Genomic DNA, 17657 nt, shown 5'->3' with positions numbered 1-17657 from the left:
GCTACTCAGGAGGCTAAGGCAGGGAGAATCATGTGAACCCAGGAGGCGGAGGTTGCAGTAAGCCAAGATTAAGCCACTGCACTCCAGCCTGGGTGACAGAGCGGGACTCCATCTCAAAATAAATAAATAAAAGGAGCCGGGCACGGTGGCTCACACCTGTAATCCAAGCAGTTTGGAGGCCAAGGCAGGCAGATCACCTGAGGTCGGGAGTTCAAGACTAGCCTGACCAACATGGTGAAACCCCGTCTTAAAAAAAAAGAAAAAAAAAAATTTTTTTTTAATAAATAAATAAAAGGAAAAAAGTAGAAAAGCAAGCTACTATTAGAGTTAGCCTAACCTAGCCTATTGAGTTCATCCTTAATGTTTAGAAGTTGTGCTCTTACTATAAATGTTGCTGCATGATAAAGCCCCAATTTCCACACCAATAAATTTGTGACAATTCAGTAATATGATATTTAGTTCTCCATGCTAATGGAATAATGAGGCAGATAATTCGGTTATTTTCTTTTACTGTTTGTTTTGGAATATACTCACATATTGATAAAGAAGATTTGTCACATTTGAAGCTACATTTAGTATGTTTATGGAATTTCTTAAGTTCAAGTCAACTGATAATGAGTCGTTGACCTAAATATGTCAAATGACAAAGCAAATCTAGCTGGAGTTTAAAAAATTGATTGAATGCCAAGGTGATTAGTAATTATGACACTGGACTGTTTTCTTGAATCAGATAAAATGGTTAATATCTGTTACAAAGTGACATTTTAAACTGTATCTTTAAAGGGATTGTCATCAGACCCAAATTTCATGTTACAGTGGAATCCTTTTGTTGATGGTACAAATACTGGCAAGTAAGTTGTTTTCTAATTTAATAACTGTATTTTATTTGATTACATAAGAAGAGTATGGGGCATGTGATTTATTCTAATAAGCTTTGATTTGCATTCTTGAAAAAGTTACATTATGCCTTTAATCAAGGTAAAGCTTTTGACTTTTACCAAAAAGCATCATGTATTGATCATTAAGGTTTTTTGTTTTGTTTTAATCAGAATATACTACGTAATGATAATTTACTAAAAGGTGAGTCACATGATATCATGGGGAAAAAGTACTGTAATGGAGTTAGAAAGCCCCAGTTTTGTCTCTCCAGGAGGCTGGCCTTCATGGGTTGTTCTTAATTTATCTGTGCACTGCAGTTGCCTGCAGAGCTCTTTAGAAATATAGATTCCTAGGTTACCACATTAGGCCTGTATGTCTGGGGTTAACAGACTATGACAGTCCACAAACTAAGAATGGTAATTACATTTTTAATGGTTGAAAAGAAATCAAAAGAATAATAATATTTCAAATTCAAATTTCAGTGTCCATAAATAAGTTTGTTAGAATATAACTATGCTCATTCATTTATGTATCATATATGGCTGCTTTCATACTATAACATCAGAGTTCCATAGTTAAAACTAGTGTATGCCTTGCAAAGCCTACAATATTTACTCTCTGGCCCTTCATAGAAAAAGTTTGCCAACCTCTGGTATAGAATAGTCTTTGGGTCTAGATCTAGGAATCCCAAAAGCCTCCTGATTTATTGCAATGACTGTGGTTAGATAAGTGCTTCTCAAACTTCTTGACCTGGAGAACTTATTAAGAGGAAGATTCTTACTCAGTAGGTGTAAAGAGTACATTTGGCAGAGTTCCCAGGCGATGCCACTTCTGCTGGTTTGAGGACCATACTTTGAGTAGCAAAAGGTTTGATGATATACCCACTTGAATCTATGGGTCCCAGCTCTAAAAATCTGAATCAATTTTTTACTAAGAAGTTAATTTAGTTTTTATTGCCTATGAAATATACCAAAGCATAATCATAAAGTAAAATAAGACTTTGTGTCCACTTTTTTAAATCTTTTTTTTTGAGACGGAGTCTTGCTCTGACGCCAGGCTGGAGTGCAGTGGCGTGATCTCAGCGCACTGCAATCTCTGCCTAGCAGGTTCAAGCAATTCTCCTCCCTCAGCCTCCCGAGTAGCTGGGACTACAAGGCACGTGCCACCATGCCCAGCTAATTTTTGTATTTTTAGTAGAGATGGGGTTTCACTATGTTGGCCAGGATGGTCTTGATCTCTTGACCTCATGATCTGCCCACCTCAGCCTCCCAAAGTGCAAGGATTACAGGCATGAGCCACCACACCCAGCCTAAAGTATTTATTTTGTAGACATACTAATACAATTTAACAATATGAGTGAGGTTTTAGGTCTTCCTAAACATTTTATACTCTGAATTGTGATATGTCTTTTACATCCTCTGTATAGAAACTGATTTAATACATATTTAATAGTATCTGTATTTTTGGTTATGGTCATATATCATCATCTAAATTGCATTTTTTTTTTGTATTAGATCAACCTCAAAACGTGCAGTACCACCTCCCCTACCTCCTAAGGTGAGCTACTTAATGATTTTGAACACTAAATCTTTATTTAAATAATAGTTAAATTTTTAAAATAATTGTTGAGTTTTTTCAAAATTTTCTTAAATGTATTTTAGATGAATACAGTTTTCTTCAAAAGGAGTATATGATGGTATAAAATATAGAGTGGAGAAGATTTCATGAGAAATACAATATTTTTAATAGCTATTAGAAAAATGTGGCTGGGCACGGTGGCTCATGTCTGTAATCCCAGCACTTTGGGAGGCCGAAGCAGGCAGATGAGTTGAGGTCAGGAGTTTGAGACCAGCCTGGCCAACATGATGACACCCTGTCTCTACTAAAAATTCAAAAATTAGCTGGGCATGGTGGCGTGTGCCTGTAATCCCAGCTACTCAGGAGGCTGAGGCACGAGAATCGCTTGAACTCAGGAGGCGGAGGTTGCAATAAGCTGAGATCAGGCAACTGCACTCCAGCCTGGGTGACAGGGCAAGGCTCCATCTCAGTTTAAAGAAAAAGGCAAAAATGGGTTATTACTTATGGAAGAAATTACTTGACTACATGGAGGGGCAACAGAGTTTATCATTTATCACTCTTATTTATGATTATAGTTCGACATGTTAGTGGAGTCATTTTTCTTGACTGTTTCTAGTTACTATTTTGTGGATTGTTGATAGTTATAAAAATTTTATCAGTTTTGAATTAGGGCTGATTAAAAATCACCTGACAATTTGATAGTTGTGTTGGGGCAGTAAATCACCTCTTACTATGCTCACTTAGCCCAGTGAATTAAACTGTATAGAAGAAAGAAAAAATGTGAATTCCCTTTCCCTAAAGACTCTGATGCCTAATGATAACTAACTGTTAAAGTACTCTTTTGTCTTTGTACCACTAGCCAAGGATAAGCATTTACCCAGAAGACAGCTTTCCGGATGAAGAAAAATCATCAACCATAAAACATTGTCCTGATTCAGAGAACAGAGCTCCCCAGATTCTCAGAAGACAGAGTAGCCCAAGTTGTGGGCCTTTGGCAGAGACCTCCTCTATTGGTATGGCTAGCAGTATTAGCAGCCATGGAGTACATATGGCTAGATATTGTTACCTGGGTGAATAAATCAAAGTGAAAACTGAAATGAAAATAATTTGTTCTTATTAAAAAATATATTTTTTTCTTTAGTCAATTCTATTACATCTTAAAGCTTTGTAAAGGCTCTTTAATTTCACATGGATGGGCTATAAATAGATTCAGTTCACTTCAATCCAAATTTGAACCCTTACTAAATACTTATTACAAGATATAGAAGGGTGAATGCATGTTTCTGCCCTCCAGAACTTCAAGAGTCTATAACGGAAGTTATACCCACATACACATAACATCAGGAAAGACAGCTTATATAAGTGTGTCCTGAAATAATTACCTGATTATAATAGAAGACCAGAGATTTCTGAGGGAGATAAAAGTGGAGAATAAAGAAGGTAAGCTCTTGCAGGAATTTTTTTTATATAGAGACAGGGTTTCGCCATGTTGCCCAGGCAGATCTCGACTCCCTAGGCTCAAGTGATCCCCCTGGATTGGCCTCCCGAAGTTCTGGGATTACAGGCATGAGCGACCATACCTGGTCCTTCCTGCAGGATGTTAACGGGCTTGGTGAGCCTTCAGTAGTAGATCAAATTCACTGAAGCCAGGAAATCTGAATTATGCAGTCTAATATAGTAGAAGTGGGAGCTTTTAAAGAGTATATACTGAAAGATACAACTAAAAAGGTGGATTGAAGTTCAGTTATGAAAATCTTTGCATATCTGTGTCAATAGGTCAGTTTTTTTTCTTTATGATACAGATAAACATGGATTAAGACCACTGCTAAAGATGCAGTGCTACCTCTGTAGAATCTAGAGAAAGGCATCAAAGATAAATTAACTTACCTGAGAATAGAGAATATTCCCCAGTAAATGATCATCCAAATGGGAGACAAGTAGTGGGGGAAAGGGAAATAATTTGTCAAGGAAAGTACTCATTTGTGTGGTCATTCAACTTTTAACCATGACTCTCTTTAGGAAATGGTGATGGTATTTCAAAACTGATGAGTGAAAATACAGAAGGATCAGCACAAGCACCACAGTTACCACGAAAAAAGGACAAACGAGACTTCCCTGTAGGTATAACAGGCATTTAGCAATTAGTTGTAATACTACTATATTTATCATGCAAGGGGCGTAGGATGTTGAATTCAATAATTCAAGTTACCAAATTTCTAAATGTCTTAAGTTTTTTTTAAGACACAGCAGATCTTACACTATTAAAATTTATTTTTCCCGTAGAAACCAGCCATCAATGGTCTTCCACCCACCCCAAAAGTTCTGGTAAGGAATATTTTTATGTGAATTATTTGTCATTTTTTTTCTCTTTAGAAGCAGCAGTATATTGACTATCAAGTACTTGAGCCTTTGGAAGTTAAGATACCATAAAATACAAAGATATTGGATGCCTGTGGATAATCTCCTAAATTATATCACGTGTTTGAGTGGGTGAATTAGAATTGGCAGTGTTTCACCTTTTGTAAATACTGCCAGTTGAGTCCTCAGATTAGCCTACAAAGGCCAGTTTAATTTTAATGTGATGATATTAATAGTCCTCTTCATTATGTGGATTAAATATCTTTCTACCCTGAAAGTGATTTTCACATTGGACTATATACAGTGAAAAGGAACCAGGGAAGCTTGTATTAATGCTTTTCTCCTGGCCAGTCAGTGGAACTTATCTGTGAATGGGAACCCCATGATCCCATGAATGGGATGGAAACCAATCATGTGAATGGGATGGTTTAAACATTGTCCTTTTTTATTCAGCGAAAGTCTAGTGTATAATATAAATATCAGTCTTTTTGTCCATTATTTTTTTTTTGGGGGGGGGAGGAAGGCAGAAAGGAAGGGAATAATTTTTGTCCATTATGACTAGTATGAAGTTAATCTGTTACTGAATAAAATTATCCACTGTGAAACAGTGGGTAATAATTGTCAGTCTTAAAAAGTAGTAGTAACTTAAAATTCCTAGACTATATCATTGATGTATGTAGATCTTTTGATAAATTTGATATTTTTGCCATAAAATAGTGGATTAATTATGTCAAAATGTGAGTTTTGTTTTGAAATGAAACCACAATCATCTGCAAGTAAGAGTGAATTTGGTATTTCATAATGATGTTAGCTATTTTCTAAAAATATATAACATTTTCTAATCAAATAAGTCAACATTTCTTTCTTTATAAATAAGATGGGAGCATGCTTTTCGAAAGTTTTTGATGGCTGTCCTTTGAAAATTAATTGTGCAACATCCTGGATACATCCTGACACAAAAGGTAAAATGTCTGAATTCTATATACATCTCCAGTAAAAGATTTATTGTGGGAAAGGATCTTTGTGATCAGTGACTTGAAGTTGTTTACTTTAAAAATATAACTTTAGAGACCTAATGGTATAGGAACCTGCAACAACCTAAATAGGTTAATAGGGTTTGGGTTTAAAGGCATTAAAATTTAGGAGTGTATAAAAACTATTCTTGGCCGGGCACGGTGACTCACACCTGTAATCCCAGCACTTTGGGACACCAAGGTGGGCAGATCATGAGGTCAAGAGATTGAGACCATCCTGGCCAACATGGTGAAACCCCGTCTCTACTAAAAATACAAAAATTAGCCAGGCGTGGTGGCGTGCACCTGTAATCCCAGCTGCTCAAGAGGCTGAAGGGCAAGAATGGCTTCAACCCGGGAGGCGAAGGTTGCAGTGAGCCAGATTGCGCCACTGCACTTCAGCCTGAGAGACAGAGCAAGACTCCGTCTTTAAAAAAAAAAAGAAAGAAACTCTTGTTGATTCAAGGACTAAAGAGAAATCACAGCTGATTGCATTCTTAATTTAGAATTTTCTTTTACTATAAAAGGACATTATTGGGACAATTTATAATCTCAATCAGTAAGGATTATAGATTACATTGTTTATTGTTTAAGTATTAATGCCCTGTGGTTATATGACCTTTTTTTCTTAATGTACACAAATAATTCAAAGTGAAGAGGCGTCATATTCGTAAGTTATCTTAAACAGCTCAGAAAACAAAAAAATAATTATGTAAGGAGAAGGATCAAGCAGAAGTAGTAAATGTTTACCATTTGTGGAATTTGTGTTACAGCTATTTAGGAATTAGTTTACTATTACAACTTTTCTGTAAGTCTGAAATGATGTTAAAATAACTCTTAAAATTTAGATTATGTTTCTGAAGTGAGGAAACAGTTTTAGAGGCAAAAATTTGGTATCAAATAGATCTGGGTTTGGATTCCCACTCTTGTCATTATCATGTGACTTTGAAAACAAACCTAACACCTCTGATTTTCAGTGTGATCCTTTGTACCATAAATCACTCCCAATATTCACTTTGTTGCAAGGAAGAAACAAGGCTACCCCAGTGTTTCGCAATTAGCAAACTAGTCAGTAGAAGATTTCAGGAAATGTTTGTTTCTACTTAAACACAATAATATAGACAGGTCATAATGATCTGCCTTAAATACCACTATTAAAAAGTATAACGGAGGAAAATATACATACATATAATTTTTTTTTTTTAGAGAAAGAGTCTTGTTCTATTTCCCGGGCTGGAATGCAGTGGCTCAGTCATAGTTCACTGCAGCTTGAACTCATGGGTTCAGGCAATTCTTCTGCCTCAGACTCCCAAATAGCTGTGACCACAGGTGTGTATCACCTCTTCCAGCTGATTTTTTTTTAAGTTTTTTGTAGAGATGGGGTCTCATTATGTTACCCTGGCTGGGCTCAAGCAATCCTCCTGCCTCAGCCTCCCAAAGTGCTAGGATTACAGGCATGAACCTGTGCCTAGCCTGAAAAAAAAAATTTTCTTAAAGAATTTCAAGTTGTTGTTGCTGTCCTTGTTCATAACCATTTAATTGATATAATTTCAAACTTACAGAACAATTATACAAATAGCACAAGAAACTCCTATATATTTAATCATCAGGCAAAAATCATCAAATTTTGCCCCATTTGTTTTGACACTACGTATACTTTTTTTTTTTAATATTTGAGAATAAGTTGGAAATACGTTCCTCTCCTGTACTCTATGCTTCAATATGTATTTCCTAGGAACAAGAATCATATTATAAAGATTATACAATTATAAAGATCAGAAAATTTATCGTTCACATAGTACTGCTTTCTAATCCATAGCTGAATTATATTAGTTGTCCCAATAATATTTTTTATAGTCTCCATCCCATTTTTATTGTTCCAGTCTGTCATCTAATTCAAGATCATATACTGCATTTAGCTTCCACATCTCTTTAGTCTCTTTTAGTCTAAAACAATTCCTCAACTTCTGATCTCAACATTTTTGAGGCCACTTATTTTGTAGAATGTCCCTTAATTGGGGTATGATGAGTCCTCATGCTTGAATCAGGTTATGCATTTTTGATGGGAATAACACAGAAATGTTATTGTGCATCTTCTCAGTACATCATATCAGGAGATACATGATATCAGCTTATCCAGATACTAGCAGTGTTAATATTGATCCGTTGGTTAAGGTCCTGTTCACTAGCTTTCTCCATTCTCAGGTTACTATTTTTCCTTTTCTGATTTGTAGGTAATTAATATGGAGATGCACTGAGATTATGTTTATAAATACCCTCTTGCTTATTAGACTTTCACCCACTCAGTTTAGCATCCATTGACATTCATTGACAGTTTCTCTTCTTTCCCACTGACTCATTTGTTTATTTATATCAGTTTAAACTTAGGAATTCTTATTTTATTCCATGAGAGATTATCTATCTATATTATTTATTTTCACACTTAAATTGTTCCAAAATTTTTGAGCAGTGGGAACATCTGTGTTCTTTTGTTTGAAATTTCTTCATCATTTTTTTAGCACTTCTTTATTTTCTGGCACAGCACAATTTCTATGCTCAACATCTACTTTTCTTGCCCCAGAATTTGAATCAGTCTTTCTCTAAGAGGCTCTGGTTCTTTTTAGTGTAAAGTAATATTTAGAAACCAAGATCTGGGCTGGGCGTGGTGGCTCAAGCCTGTAATCCCAGCACTTTGGGAGGCCGAGGCGGGTGGATCACGAGGTCAAGAGATCGAGACCATCCTGGTCAACATGGTGAAACCCTGTCTCTACTAAAAATACAAAATATTAGCTGGGCATGTGGTGCGTGCCTGTAATCCCAGCTACTCAGGAGGCTGAGGCAGGAGAATTGCCTGAACCCAGGAGGCGGAGGCTGCGGTGAGCCGAGATCGCGCCATTGCACTCCAGCCTGGGTAACAAAAGCGAAACTCCATCTCAAAAAAAAAAAAAAGAATCCAAGATCTGGATACTAGGTTTCTGATGTGTCATGATTTATAATTTATATTAACTCTTTTTTTCCTTGGTCAAAAGAATATTTGAGGCGTCTTGCAAAAATGTATAACTATAATTTAAAAATATGAAAATTATGTTGAAAGGCAGGGTTATGTAGTAAGATAAAGTCAGAGTGAGTTAGTCTAACATAGAATATATCTGCTTTTAAAAAAATAAAGGAATTGTTCACGCCTATAATCCCAGCACTTTGGGAGGCTGAGGTAGGCGGATCATGAGGTCAAGAGATCGAGACCATCCTGGCCAACATGGTGAAACCCTGTCTGTACTAAAAATACAAAAAAATTAGCCAGGTGTGATGGCATGCGCCTGTGGTCCCAGCTACTCGGAAGGCTGAAGTGGAAGAATCACTTGAACCCAGGAGGCAGAGGTTGCAGTGAGCCGAGATTGCGCCACCGCACTCCAGCCTGGTGACAGAGCAAGACTTTGTCTCAAAAAAATGAAAAATAAAAATGTAAAGGAATTGGGGAAAGAAGTAAAGAAGGTGATACAAATTTTAGAAAATAATTTTATTTTAGATGGATAGGTGGCAAGTTCTTAATGCCATTACAATGTAAAGTCATTGTTTTAGTGAATGATTTCAGAAGATGATACTATATTCTGGTAATTTATCTCAACTATTTTAGATCAGTACATTATTTTTGGAACTGAAGATGGTATTTACACACTGAATCTCAATGAGCTACATGAGGCAACGATGGAACAGGTAATTAGGCGTTTTAACTCAAGAAATTAATTTATCACACCTGTAATCCCAGCAGTTTGGGAGACCGAGGCAGGCAGATTATGAGGTCAAGAGATTGAGACCATCCTGGCCAACATAGTGAAACCCCGTCTCTACTAAAATACAAAAATTAGCTGGGCATGGTGGTGCATGTCTATAGTCCCAGCTACTCAGGAGGCTGAGGCAGGAGTATCGCTTAGAACCTAGGAGGCGGAGGTTGCAGTGAGCCAGGATTATGCCACTACACTCCAGCCTGGCGACAGAGCAAGACTCTGTCTCAAAAAAAAAAAAAAAAATTAATTTAGACAAATTGAATAAAGAAGTATCTTAATTTAAATCAATCTGGTCGGCCCCAATTTTAATTTTTATGATTTAAATATTTAAAGGGGTAAAATTGTATGTACTCTTCACATGTTCATGTTGAAAGATTTTTTTCCTTAGGATTTAGTAATTACCTGAGAGTTAGAAAATAGTTATTTTAATACTATTTTAGATAGTATACTATTTTAGATAGTATTTTATACTATTTCAGATAGTATTTTAAGAGATTAAAATAATGACAATGAGAGAATCTTAATTATCTTATTTTTCTTTTTCTTAGTTATTTCCACGGAAGTGTACTTGGCTGTATGTTATCAATAATACTTTAATGTCATTATCAGGTATGTATGTGATGATGGAAAACAAACCACAAACAAGCAGAGAAATATAATTTTAATATACACTATTTTTAAATGTTATAAGTAATTATGGATGACCAATCTAAGATAGTAACTCTGGGACTTGTGGATATTTGCTACTCACCTAGAATGGGAAGAAACTTTGGGAAGGGATCCTGTCTTCAGTTAGGGCTGCACTTTCTAAACCCACCCAGCATCTAAACACTTGAAGGGTATCACAGTGCTTACCACTAGTGGCCATTCCCTTCCACTCAGCCTCCTCCACCATCACTATCATGGCTTGTGCCCTCCTTTGGGAAGTAACAGGAAAGAAGCAGAGGATCACACTCTTCTTTCTCTGCCATCTTGAGCAAGTCACTCTCTCTCCACCTCATTTATCTTAATTATAAAATAAGGATGATGGGGTAATAGTACAGCCTCATGAGGTTGTGAATGTTAAATGAGATAATGTCCAGAGTGCTTAGTAAACTGTAGAGTCTTATACGGGTATTTGCTGGTGACATTCATGTTTTTCTGGACACATATTAACTGTCTTGGACTGATTCTTTAAAGTCTTCTAAACAAGATTCCAGAGTAACCTATTTTTGTAGGTTATTATTAGGGGTAAATGGGTGGATAGGTGGTGTTATAGGCTTTTTTTTTTTTTTTTGAACTCTTACCTGTGAAAAAAATATTTCCTTATATTTTAGATTTAAATGACTACCAAGAAGTTTACTGATTGTTTTTATTTTGGTAGTAGAGTACAAGATAGTTTATTATTATTTCTCTATAATAGAGATTTTTAAGAATCTGTATATTTGAGCTAATGACACTGTTAATGGAGAATATATATTTGATTGTGTGTTAAATGGCTTCTAAAAAGCTGGGGTCCTCAAAAGAATATTCCTCCAAATCTTTTTTTACTTTCGTTTGGTAAAATATTAACATATTACTATTATGAAAATAAAGCCAATTCTGTTTGAGTTAACAATTATGAATTGTATACATAGAAACTTTTCTCTAACTCTCTTACTGCTTTTATCCCTACTCACACTTGTTTTGGGAAATAAGCTTAAAAATTACACAGGGTACATCTTAAGTGGCAAAGCTCAATAGGAGAAAATATTCACATGCATGTATGTGTGTGTCTAGCTGCCTGGCTAGCTGGGTAGCAAACTGTAGATAGAGGAAGTAGAGAAAGGAAGGGTGGTTAGTGTCTAGGCAGAATATTTCTGTTCTAAGAAAACACATATAATTTTGTTGAAGATAAAACTGTGTATATGTGTGTGTGTATATATGTATGTTTAATAATAAAGAGATAAATATTGTTTTGTATTGTTATATATTATTATACCATATATAAAGAGAAATCAGAAGATGCTTACCATATCCATCCCTCTTGCTTAATGCAGCCATATTTTTTATTATATGAAATAGTAGCCGTGTTACCCTTGTATCATGGCTTATAATATTGGTTGGTTTTACTTTTTAAGTATTTCAATCTGTTATATTTTAAGACTTCATTCAGAATGATTTTTAATCCAAGGTAATTAATTTGCTAAGTTCTTGATAAATAGGAGTGTCTCAGAGAAATCATGATAATATAGCTTTATAGAATTTTTCGTATTGTATTAAAATAATCACATGTACATCATTGTAACTCAATCTGTAACATGATATTTTGTACAACAGTGTTGAACATTTTCTTTTTCTTTGCTGACATCACTAAGGTTTAGTCTGCCTGGATCACCTATTAGTTACAATGTACCTAATTTATATATTATGAATTAAAATTATATATTAACTTAAAAACATTTTATCTATTGTCTTTCAAAATAGTATTAACTGAGGGTTTTTTGTATGTGTTTTTCTATTTTGCTTGGCTTTTTGAACATTACTGGACTCCTCATTTTAGAAGGTAATTATGTTTTCTTTTTCTTGAAAATTGTATTTCTCTTCTGTAAATGATCCTTAAAAAGGTAACCTGTTTTTCTTTTATAGGAAAAACCTTTCAGCTCTACTCTCACAATCTTATAGCTTTGTTTGAACATGCCAAAAAACCAGGATTAGCTGCCCATATTCAAACTCATAGGTTTCCAGACCGCATACTACCAAGGTACAAAATATTTTGATTCTACTGAATGAGGGGAATTAGTGTTTATTTTAAAAATAGCCAGTATTCCTTGCCCAGTAAAACACTTTGCTGTAAAAGGTAGTTTACACTAAAGTGTATTACATCTGGAAAAGCTCAATGTTTTCTGAACTTGACCGTGAGAATTAACTGTGGAAGTTTTATAATACAGATTATCAGGCCCTTCCTCAGTCCTAGATCAGATAGTGTGGAGTCAGGATCCAAGACAGTTTTTTTAAGCTCCTTTCTGCCTGATTTTGATGCAACTGATTTACAAATCACTGTATTACAACCACTGCCACAGAGTGCTTTCATATTGTCTTATGTTTTCAGAAAATTTGCTTTAACAACAAAGATTCCTGATACAAAAGGCTGCCACAAATGTTGCATAGGTGAGTAAATGGTATTTCTCAAACTGAATGGTTAAAACTTTTAACATCTTCAAAATTACCTGCAGAGTCTTATGGAATCAAATAGAAAGGAGGAGGGTAGATTTTTAAAATTTGTTTTTAGTAAGAAGGTAAGCTGTCATTGAATTGAAATAGAAGAATATAGATGGCATAGAAATGCTTAGAAATAACAACCTTCGTGTTTTCTCAGAGCATAGTTTCCTGAGACTATCTTTGCTAATATTCTGGCTTTCATTGATTTAGCGTTAGCCATCTACCAGTTATTACCCGTGTTTTATGAACATGTTTACAGGAGTTGAGCCAACTATGAAGTTAGAGGGAACAGTTCACGCAAGAACACCCTCACTTCTGATACCAACTGCAAGTTGAGAGATTCCCAGAACTACCCCCAGAATAAAAAAAAAATCCACTATAAGGTATCATACAACTTACTGAAAGCAGTTGTACTCATAGTTATGATTACAGTTTTTAACACGGAAAGATACCAGTTAAAATCAGCCAAGGGAGAAAGTACATAGGGTAGAGTCCAGGAAAAGTACCAAATGTGGAGCTTCTGTTGTCCTCTCCCTTGGGAGTAATGGATAGCATTACTTTTCCAGCATTGATATGTGGCAGTACACACAACCATTGCCAACCACAAGCTTATTCAAGCCTCAGTGTTCAGAGTTGTTACTGGGGCTTCATCACAAAGACATTGATAACCATCTTGCTAATCTCAGTATGCAGCCCCTCTAGAGGTCATCTGATGCTGCATGACCCAAAGCCCCCACCCAAAATCACATTTTTGGTATTTCTGGCATGACCAGCCCTCACATTAAGACTATCCAATGTGGCCAGTCCCCATCCTAAATCATTAATTGTTATATTATCCAGTGACCTCCTAGACCTTCAGAGCCCCCCAGACAAAGACAGTCCTGTGAAGCGTGACATTCCAAAGACTTAGCAGTTACCCTCCAGAAGCAGGACAGAGACCAGATGTCTTTTTTGGGTGAGGTTAAATTCTTTAGTGTATAATTACCTCGTTTAAACCTTAAACAACTCCATTATACTGATTATGTTCACTGGTAAGTAACAGAACTTAGAAATCAGATTCAGGTTCAGTGATTTCAGATCTTGGGTTCCTAATTTCCTATTTATTCTTTTGTTTGAGCTTACACATTGTTTGAACTTACACATTGATCTTTGTGCCACATAATAGTTTCACAGCATAGTCCATACTCTAAAACAAAAACATTTAACCACAAACGTGCTATAAATATAAGCACATTATATGATTGTTTTTCTAGGAAGAATAATGTCAATATCTGTATCAGATTCCAAAGATCTGTGATGCACAAAAGGCCTAGAATCTTACAATCTAAGATACAAACTCCCAAAATACTTTAGAGTTTAATGCAAATAACTATTCTTGTAATCAGTGATTATAATTATCAGTGGAAATCAAATTGGGGAGAAGAAAAGAGCAATATGAATTTTTGTAGATTTGAGTCAAGGAAGGTCAAGGTGAATTAATACATACAAGATAAATTATTTTCAACTTAAGTAGACATCTGTACACTACTATACCAAGATGAGATGCATTTCATTTGCCTCCTAGACCTTGTCAGAACTCATTCTCTTAGTCAGTTTACTAAGAAATAGCTTTTTGGGGATGTCAAGATGGGAGGATCATTTGAGCCCAGGAGTTCAAGACCAGCCTGGGCAACATAGTAAGACCCCTATCTCTTTTTAAAAAAAAATTGAAAAATTAGCTGGCCATGGTGGCATACACCTGTAGTCTCTGCTACTCAGGAGGTTGATGTGGAAGGATTGCTTGAGCCTGGGAGGTTGAGGCTGCAGTTAGCTGTTACTGTGCCACTGCATTACAGTCTGAGTGACAGAGCAAGACCCTGTCTCTTAAAAAAAAAAAAAAAAGAAAGAAAAGGAAAGATGGAGGAAGAGAGGGAGAGAGGAAGGGAAGAACAGAAAAAACAGCTTTTTAGATTTTATATTAGTGCTTCTAAAAAGTTCCTATGTTCAAGAACCTAGTATGTTAAAGTTGTTTAGAAGTAAACATGTGTAATTTAAAATTGAGATAAGAAAATAAAATGGAAAAGGTAATGAAACCAAAAGACAAGACACAGTCTCTTTTATTTTCCTCCCACTCTTGTCATCCTGGTTAACAGATACAATAAAAGTATTCAGTGTTTTGAGTGTGTCTGGTTTTTTGTTTGTTTCTTTCCAGTCAGAAACCCTTACACAGGACATAAATACCTCTGTGGAGCTTTACAGTCTGGAATTGTTTTACTTCAGTGGTATGAGCCAATGCAGAAATTCATGTTGATAAAGGTATTATTTTGTTCACATTTTTCTCCTTTAGAAAACGCTAGTGCATAACTGAAACTAAAATTAGAAGATCCCGCTACTGCTATCTAGGGTCAGAATATTTATAGTTATTTGTAGTTGTTTATTTGATTTAGGGGTTTTTATGTTCTTAAAATTTACTCTTTAACTGATATTAATAAATTTCCAGAGCTATCAGTCATAAAGATTAATATGAACAATTCTCTGCAACACATTTTTATAGTACATTAATCCTTATCATCTTAGAGGTAGTCCTTTTCAGAATTAGATAAATGAAGAAGATGGGAGTCTTTCTGTTGACTTTATTCAGCAATATTATGTGTGGGGAGATTGTTTTTCTAAATTATGGCTCTATTGTTTATCTTTTTCAGCACTTCGATTTTCCTTTGCCAAGTCCTTTGAATGTTTTTGAAATGCTGGTGATACCAGAACAAGAATACCCTATGGTCTGTGTAGCTATTAGCAAAGGCACTGAATCAAATCAGGTAGTTCAGTTTGAGACAATCAATTTGAATTCTGCATCTTCATGGTTTACAGAAATCGGTGCAGGTAAGTATTTTTTACCTTATGTTAGAATATTGATGCTTTTGTATATAAAAGAAGCAAAACACCAGTGTGGGCTCTTGTAAATATTCAAAACATAGTTTCCCAAGTAAGCCCGTATCATGTATGTATATTTATGATTTCTATTTGTCAGAGGTAATTTGATACAAATTATTTAAACAAAGGAAAATTTTAATGATCCTGACAGGGAAAAGTCTTAGTTGTTACAGTGAATCTTTGACTTGCTAAGTAAATACATTTTCCTTTGAGATGGAGTCTGTCGCCCAGGCTGGAGTGCAGTGGCGTGATCTCGACTCACTGCAACCTCCGCCTCCTGGGTTCAAGCGATTCTGTTGCCTCAGCCTCCCAAATACAGGTGCCCGCCACCATGCCCAGCTAATTTTTTGTATTTTTAATAGCGACGGGGTTTCACCATGTAGGCCAGACTAGTCTTGAACTCCTGACCTCAAGTGATCTGCCTGCCTCAGCATCTCCAAGTTCTAAGCAGCTCTTAAAATCTTACCAGCTTCTCAAGCAAAGAACTTCCCTTACCATGTTTTTATTCTGTCATCACCCCTTACTTTTAGAATCATTGAATTTGGTTTTCAGACTTGAAAAGGCTTCTTAGGTGTGGCTTCTGAGCCCTTCCATTTAAATCAGACATACCTCAGTGAAAGATCTGAAAAAAAAAAAAGGGAAGTTTATTCCTAGACTTTAAAATTAGAACAAATCATTTCAATAAATCATTTTTTAAAATCTGCATAATATGTAAAGCAGGTGGGGAGAGGTCTTCATTTTGCCAGTTTCCTGTTTGTTATGCTGGTGCATTATTTACTCATTTATAATCCAGGTTTATTAGGCCATTTTTACATATGTCAAGCAAGCTTTAGTTATGGCTATTTCATTACTCACCACTGTTGTATTCTTTGCTGCCTTTTGAAGAAGTCTGTTACATGTATTATAAGTTTGATGCTTAATGCTTCTTATTAAAGAACCTTGGCTTTCAATTATTTATAGGCTAAGTTACAAGAATTCATTATAATATAGAACCTACACTAAATTCACTTTCAAAACAAGAATCAGTATGAACCAGTGATACCCTAATAAATATCTAACAATAGGCTCTTGGGGTACAACCATTTATTAGAGTTGCCTATTTCTGTGGTACAAATACTCCAGCCATGGGCAATTTCAGACTACCATCCTGATGTCATTTGGCTCACAAAATTCCTGAAAATTCAACAACTCAGTACAAGCCAGCTCCAGTATGCACTGGTCTGTAAACATACTCTGTATGAACTGAGAGGCTATGCCTTCAACTGGCAAGTTGCAACATTAAACTCCTATTCAGGACTCTTTTAGACTCAGTCTGATTTATTATTGCAGTGTGCTTATCTCCAAGAATGGTCCTTGGTATATCGTCAGCCCTCAGTAAATATTTGTTGAGTGAATGCCTGAACATAGAGTAGCTAAGAAAAACTATTTTTGAAGTGTTACCTGAGGGACAGTTTACTGATTCTGTAGATCTGGATTTTTCACCATGTATAGGCTTTAGAAGGTCCACAAATACCCCAAAATATTGTATAAAATTCTGTGTTTATGTTTGAATGTGAAGTTTTCAAGGGAGACAATGCATAGGTTTCCCAAAAAGAATATTAAGAAGGACTGCTCTAAATAATCTAAATTTTTTTCTTAGATTCTGCTACACCATTCAAACAATCTGAGTGCTTAAAATGCATTGTTTTACCACAATTTTTTAATGTTACTACACCTATCAGCAGATGTTAGAAGTAGTCGTTTAAATATCAGCAAAGTGATGAGAGTTGTACCCTGCAAAGATTTTGTTACAATATTGTTCATTATGTTACTCAGTCTTGTTTGTAAAAGAACTCCCACCTACCTGTAAACACATACCTATACCAAGAGAATAATCATAGTTTCATTAATCCTGTGCCTTTTTGAAACACTGGCTTATTTTTATTTAAGATTTGCTGTGATTCCCCAGTTGATC

At 35.5% G+C, this 17657-nt stretch overlaps 1 protein-coding gene across 3 annotated transcripts in view; it reads left to right on the top strand.

Annotated features, from left to right (window-relative positions):
- Nucleotides 1-17657, top strand: part of MAP4K5 (mitogen-activated protein kinase kinase kinase kinase 5) — a 118881-nt gene that overhangs the window by 86749 nt on the left and 14475 nt on the right. For all 3 annotated transcript variants that reach the window (XM_035260466.3, XM_078334875.1, XM_078334874.1), the window contains 12 exons: nt 784-851; nt 2394-2436; nt 3317-3470; nt 4477-4574; nt 4741-4782; nt 5693-5777; nt 9463-9542; nt 10162-10222; nt 12221-12335; nt 12684-12742; nt 14985-15088; nt 15475-15652. In XM_035260466.3, the coding sequence (XP_035116357.2) occupies nt 784-851; nt 2394-2436; nt 3317-3470; nt 4477-4574; nt 4741-4782; nt 5693-5777; nt 9463-9542; nt 10162-10222; nt 12221-12335; nt 12684-12742; nt 14985-15088; nt 15475-15652 (1087 nt within the window). The remainder of the gene's footprint in view (nt 1-783; nt 852-2393; nt 2437-3316; nt 3471-4476; nt 4575-4740; nt 4783-5692; nt 5778-9462; nt 9543-10161; nt 10223-12220; nt 12336-12683; nt 12743-14984; nt 15089-15474; nt 15653-17657) is intronic.

The sequence above is a fragment of the Callithrix jacchus genome, chromosome 8, assembly GCF_049354715.1.
Source record: "Callithrix jacchus isolate 240 chromosome 8, calJac240_pri, whole genome shotgun sequence".
NCBI lineage: Eukaryota > Metazoa > Chordata > Mammalia > Primates > Cebidae > Callithrix > Callithrix jacchus.
This window is presented reverse-complemented; position numbering and strand designations above follow the sequence as displayed.